Source organism: Cupressus sempervirens, chromosome 6 (assembly GCF_028749045.1).
Source record: "Cupressus sempervirens isolate cs-2001-9-10 chromosome 6, ASM2874904v1, whole genome shotgun sequence".
Classification (NCBI taxonomy): Eukaryota; Viridiplantae; Streptophyta; class Pinopsida; order Cupressales; family Cupressaceae; genus Cupressus; species Cupressus sempervirens.
In genome coordinates this window covers 452,287,182-452,293,942 of record NC_143123.1, presented here as the reverse complement: position 1 = coordinate 452,293,942, position 6,761 = coordinate 452,287,182, and the positions used below count along the sequence as shown (strand labels likewise).

General features: G+C 36.0%; 1 protein-coding gene across 1 annotated transcript; it reads left to right on the top strand.

Annotated features, from left to right (window-relative positions):
• Positions 1 to 5,573: 5,573 nt before the first annotated feature.
• On the top strand, positions 5,574 to 6,371 carry LOC149553025 (calcium-binding protein CP1-like). The gene has a single exon (XM_089788538.1). It carries the CDS (start codon positions 5,762 to 5,764, stop codon positions 6,230 to 6,232), a length of 471 nt encoding a protein of 156 aa, XP_089644664.1. The 5' UTR covers positions 5,574 to 5,761; the 3' UTR covers positions 6,233 to 6,371.
• The last annotated feature ends 390 nt before the right edge of the window (positions 6,372 to 6,761 follow it).

Here is a 6,761-nt window from a genome sequence, read left to right as displayed (position 1 = left end):
TGTTTGTGGGACACATATTGAAATGGATATTCCATTTTTTCACCCACCTAATGTTTTGTTGCATCCATGTCTAATTACATTTACACAAAATATCATCAAAGACCACTTTAGACTGCCTACTTGCACACATGTTTTCAATTATTTTAAGATAGCTAATTAGTTGAACCATAACAAGAGCCTTAATAGGTGTAGCTCCCACTTCACTAAGCATGATGTCATATGAAATTGTGCTTTTGATTTTAAACTTTCTTGTGATCCAACACTTTTGAATCCTCTTGATTTATTTTCATTGTAAGGATGAATTGTTGTTGGCCCATATTTCACATGCATAGAACAATTAGTAACACAAGAAGCCCAAAAAAAGTTTGACTATTTTTCCAATCCCAAACCTTTGCATCATGACACCTATTTTGAAGTGCATAAAGTGCCTTCCATGCTCCTAAAACTCTTGTCTTTCTAAAACCTTCCCAACTTATATTTTTTTTGAAGTAAATCCCAAGATATTTGTACTCCACAAATTCCTCAAGAATGCTTCCCTCAAAATAGAACTTATGTTGACAATGTTTTTTGCTTTTAGAAAAAAATCATGATTTTAGTTTTATTAATATTGACTTGCATCCCTACCATTTTTCAAATGTGCTAAAGTGAGAGTAAATGTTCTTGCAAACCATGAGTAGATTTAGAAACAAAAATGAGTTCGTCCACATATAGGAGCAACCTTATTAGAAATTCACCTAACCAGGCACCCTCACCATTTTGCATGTCAAACCATTCTTCAAATTTGTTGATACATAGTCATATAGGAGCAACCTTATTAGAAATTCACTTGACCAGGCACCCTCACCATTTTCCATGTCAAACCATTCTTCAAGTTTGTTGATATATAGGCCAAACAAAGTAGGTGAAAGAGGATAGGCCTATTCGACCCTTATATCACTCCTAAAACACTTTGAAATGTCATATGAAGTTCTAATTTTGACTTTCACCTCTACATACATTCTATGAGTAGTAGCTTTGAGATTTGTAGGGATCCCCAATTCTTCCATCCTAAACCGAAGCTTATCTCTAGGGATAGTTTTGAAAGCCTTTTTAAAGTCAACAAAGAAAAAAAAACCTCATCCTTTCTCTCTGATGTTTTTTTGATAATGTTCCTCAAAGTGATACAATGATCGACAATTGAGTGTTTTGGGCTAAAACTGGCTTGTCCTTTTGCATGCTTATGATTTTCCTTAGCCCATTCGTTAATTCTTTTTTCTATTATGTTGTCAAATAGTTTTGCAAATAGAGGGTTGATCATTATAGTCATCTAGTTGAAAGAATTATTAGCATTCCCACTGTTATAATGGGGCATAGAAAGACTAATCATCCAATCTCTAGAGAATGTGTGTTGGTTGATATTTGTGAAGATTCCCATAATGTGTGATGCAAGGGTTTTCATGCCCCACTTGAGATACTCACTTGAAGTTCCACCAAGTCTTTTGTCTTACCAATACCTAACTCCTTATTACCCATCTCAACCTCTTGCATAATGAAAAGATCTTTCATATTGTTGACCAAATTTGGTGAGTCTGTCTCATCTTCTTTATCATAAAGTTTTCTACCATACTCGAACTATTGAGTGTTTGTAATAATATTTTTTAGTTTGTTTCTTCCTTGGTTGTAGTTCTCTCCAGAATAGTTTGGGGTTATGTTTACCAAGAAAGATAAGTTCTTCTCTCCCTGTGATCATAAAATTAGTTTTCTTCCTCTTCAGGATCCACTCATACACTTTAATGTCAAGGCTTTTTTTATTAGATTCTCTTACCTTTCTCCTAGCCAACTTGTATTCCTTATCAAACCACACATTATCTAGAAAACAATTTATTTCAGATTTTCTTTGCTTTGATCTTTTGTGCTTGGAAAGTGCCATGAGAATGAGATTTGATAATGCATTGCTATTGACATCATGTACTTGCATGCCTTCCTGCTTATATTATCTCTCAAGTATAGTTCTAAAGATGTCCTTGTTTTATGATGTAAAAAGCCCCTGCCTTGTGAAGGTTGTTATTGAGGGTATTGACCTTTTGTCCCAAGCTTCCTATCCTTTTCCTGCAACAAAATTATGTGCAATGATCTATGGTATTATTTGTGATACCATATGTATTCCTCAATCATAGCTTCCTCTATCTCTCACACAAATTATGTGAACATATTGCATAATCCACCACACTTGCACCGTTAAAGGTATTGTAAGTGAAAGTGTGTTATTTTATCCATTCAACCACACCACTGCAAATTATTAAATCAAAAGTACCACATTATAAGGTAATCAATCCATCCCCAAAATGATTATAACCTTTAGCATCATCTGATACTCTTTCCCATTGGTGCTTACTCTTTTACGTGAGCCAAAGAGGATTGTTGTTTGCATTGTAGCTAAAAATGCTAGCTTGTCCATTTATTGTTCTAGCATTGAAATCTCTAACAAGAAGGACATCCCCTCATTTGGAAAACACAACAACATTCTTATTTAGAGAAACATAGTTTTTTTTGTGATCTAAACTACACTTCTTATAAATTTTAGAAATTTGTGCGGTAAAGTAACAAGTTGCAGTCCTAAGAAGACTATTGTTTTCCATGATTTTGAACTATACAAATTATTTGTTAATGTCTTCTTTTTCCAATTGAATGATATGTCCTTCCTTTTCTTTTACTAGAACCATTATGCCTCCATGACCCTTACCATTACTTCTTGTCTTATTTCACACTATTGCTTTCTAGTAGCCTTCAAACAATGGAGTCTTTACATCCCTGATGTTCATGTGTCTCTATGAGACAAATAATGTCATTCCCTTCAGTAATAGGTCCTAGTCCAAGCCCACACCTCCAACGATAACCCCTGCAATTCCAAAAGACTACACTTAGAGAGCCCTAGGATGAACTTGCTTGCGATTTGTTTTGACATGGAAAATTTAGAATTGAGTTTTTATCCCTATAAATGAATGATGATCTTGTTGCATAGTTGCCTAGTGAGGAGCTTTCTGCCAAGTTTTTGCAACCCCCCTATTGCTCTGTACTGGAAAAGTGACCGAAAGTGAGCAATAACTACTTTTCCCTTATACAATCATGCTCTTTCACCTTCATCTCTAGTTATCCTGATTTTTTTCTACTTCCACCCTTCTCTCTTCCCGTTGTCTTATAGTTAGATCTTCCTGTAAAAAGAAGCGAAAACCACTCAAGAGCTATTTTTTGCTTAAAGAATTTTGCTTGCCATGAATATTAGGCATAACCACTTTAATGGGCTTGTCTCCTTCATCTGATAAGCTTGGTAGGTGTGGCCTTGCTAAAGCAACACTTCCTTTAACAAGCTCATTGTTAATTCCAAAGTGTTCCCCTTCACCATAATCTTTTACTCCTTTGATGACTATATTGGATACCTTGATATGCTTTTTATTGACTTCCCTATCATGTGTATTATTTCCTAGATTATCTAGATTATCAGCTTCCATAGTTGCCCAATCTGTATATTTGTTATTTCTATTCTATGTTTTAATAACATCGGACAAACTCTTTTTTGCCCTCTTCAACATCTCTATCACCCAAAAGACTATCATAATAACTTCGCGCTTCTTAAAATCCTATGTGGAAATTTCAAATCACTCTCATTTTTTGGTAGTGGCTTACTTGGTAAGTCCCTTGCTTATAACTAAGGTTTCAGAGCCACATCATCAAATATGATGCCACATCAACATGCTTTTTGTCAAAGTGTCCAAAACAGCCCAAAAAAAAAGTGAGACCAATCATAGTGCATTGGAGACCCCCATAGTTGTGCAACTGATGTGGCATCACACTATTGGTTGTTTTTTGGAAAAAGGGACACTTTGCATTCACTTATGGGTAATTATCATATTAATAAGAACAACTTTAAAGTCACATCTATTGGTACAATCTTGTCAAAAATCTTGGATGTTAAATCAACAAGTGTGGGTATTAAGTTAACAATTACTGTCACAACTATTGGTACACGCTCAAGTACTGGGTCCTCTCCCCTACTTATTGTGAGATGTCTCACTCTTGAGTTGAAAAGACACACAAGAATGTCGATTAGAGCAAGCCTTTTAAGGCACTTTTGGTTGCTGGAATATGATTCAAGAATTTGCATTCAGAAACCTTGATTTGGGATTCTGGAACTTGAAATCCAGATTACTGTTTGAGGATTTGATTTGGGACCGTTTGGTTCACCAAGAATTCATTTTGAGAATACACATTTCCACCGTTTGGTTGCACATTTCTCGAATTGGAATATCGACCAGAATAAGCAATTTTTTATTTATTTTTAAATTTCAACATGAATGAAATAGGAAAACCAAAAGAAGGAGACCGCATTAAAGATTTGGTAGACGTGATGCTCGACATGGCTGAGGCAGAGGGCTAGAAAATCTCACGGGTCAATATCAAAGCAATCATCTTGGTAAGTTTGAGAAACCTTCTCGATCTGCTTTTAAACATAGTAGCTAATAAAGCTATGAAGAATCTTAGATCGGAAGTGTTGAAGGCTAAATACAAGACAAAGCAGGCAGAGACAAAAATAACATAGAGAATGAATCATTTTTGTTTCGATGAAAATCCACAATACACCGTCTAAGTGGAATGATTTTTATTTTTTATTTATTCCCCTTTCGATGGATTATTACAAGAGTTGTCAAGCCATATTGTACTTCTGAAATATCACAAGATTTGTTAACAAGCGATATACTATTTGTGGAGATAATCACAGAGGCAAAACAATAATATTTATTTATTTGTTTACTCATTGATGATCTAGATCTACAAGTAAATAAAGCATTTGTTCTTTGGTATAAGTCTATTTGCATATGAAGCATGTGTTTACTTTTTGAGAAGCCCAAATTGCACAGGACGTGCTAGCGGTAGGAGTCAAAACATCGTCAACAACAGTAGAGTGGGTGATGAGCAAGTTGCTGAGGAATTCGACAATGCTAGGTCGAGCACAAAAAGAGTTTGAGTCTGCAATTGGCAGAGGGCACCGAGTAAAGGAGAGTGACATCATGAACTTGGAGTACTTGCGATGTGTGGTGAAGGAAACTTTTCGGCTTCATCTGCCTCTTTCGCTACTCATTCTGCACGAATTGATGGAAGGGTGCAGCGTGAAGCAGAGAAAATGGAGAGCAAAACAACAACGACAATACATTTTAGCAGATCAAAAGTGAGCGCTAATGGACATGAAGAAAAGTTTCTTTTTCATTAATTTGGAATGCTTGTTTTTCCAAAATTGGAATTAAAATAACGATTTGAGCAATACCAACTATTTGGAAGGAAGACCGAATCCTCGAATTGGAGGATAAATGAGGATACAAAATTATAATTTTTTCGTATTCCAATTCTCATTTTGTCGACCCGAACAGTAGATTACAAATTTTTTAGAATTCGCAATTCTAATTCCTATTGATATCCACGAACCAAACGGACCCTTAGTCGCATCATTCCGAGAATACATTTTAAATTCCAACATTACCATTCTAGAATACGTAGAATGAAAATGACAAATAAGGATATCTTGGAGAGCAAGCTTGTTAGCAGTCGCATCATTCCAGAAAATATATTTTAAATTCCAACAGCTCAGGCATAAATACATGTGCGGAGTCCCGCTTTGTAGTACAGCCGAAGGGGTTCCAAATCCTTCGGTCGAAACAGTGTAAAATCTTTGAGATTTTGAAGAGGAAGCAGAAGAAAAAATTTGTTTTCTTGCAGGGATAGGAGGAAAATGTGGGAAATGAAGGGCTCTTCTCCTACAGTAAAAGAGGCCTTCAATCTCTTAGATAGAGATGGAGATGGAAAAATTGCTTTCAATGATCTCCAAGATTTCTTCAGCACATGCAATCAACATTACCTTAGCAAAGAGGAGATTCAATCCATGATCTCCGTCGCAGATAGAGACCATAATGGGTTTGTGGAGTTTGAAGAGTTCGAGGGGCTTTTAGCCGGATTGATGATGGTAGAAGAAAAAAATGAAGAAAACAGTACATTGCAGGAAGCATTTGGAGTCATGGACAAGGATGGAGATGGAGTTGTGAGTGTAGGAGATTTGAAGAGCTTCATGGGTGATGCAATGCAGAATGTGAATGACGAAGATATTGTGGGGATGATAAAAGCAGCTGGTGCCTGTGTTCAATCGGGGATCTGCTACAAGGATTTTCTGGCTCTTATGATGATGATGACAAACGGGTCCCAATGATGACAAACGGGTCACAATGAGTAACCCATTTTTCCCTTTCCCGATTTATCAATTTACTAAATAAGAAGAGAACAGAATTTTCTCATCAACATCGTCACTGTAATCACTTTTATATAATGAAGTTTGGAGTTAATTTTAACGGAGTTTTGCCTCCTTTCTGCTTAATGAGCTTTAGGTTGAACCAAAAGAAGAAATCACAAAAAACCTGTGTAGAAAATGCATGTTTATTTTTTGTTTTTGGCTTAATGTTCTTAGATCGAACGGAGAATCAAAAATCATGTAATGACCCCAATGCCCAGTAAAGGTTACAGTTGTGTACGCATTTGGCACTACTTACAGAGAGCTCGATGCAACGGGGCTTGCGAAAACAGAAAATCAGTGTTGAGGTAGCGTAATGGGTTTCATCCTATGTGTGATCTACTTTTTAAATCCAATTTTGACCCATATCAAAGATACCTAAGATCATAAATCCCGCCCATCACTCCGAATCTTCGAAGGAGGTTATTGTCTTTGGTGAAGAAATCTTTCA

Excerpts from the sequence above, each read along its gene's own strand:
- LOC149553025 (XM_089788538.1), top strand. The coding sequence starts at position 5,762 with ATGTGGGAAATGAAGGGCTCTTCTCCTACAGTAAAAGAGGCCTTCAAT.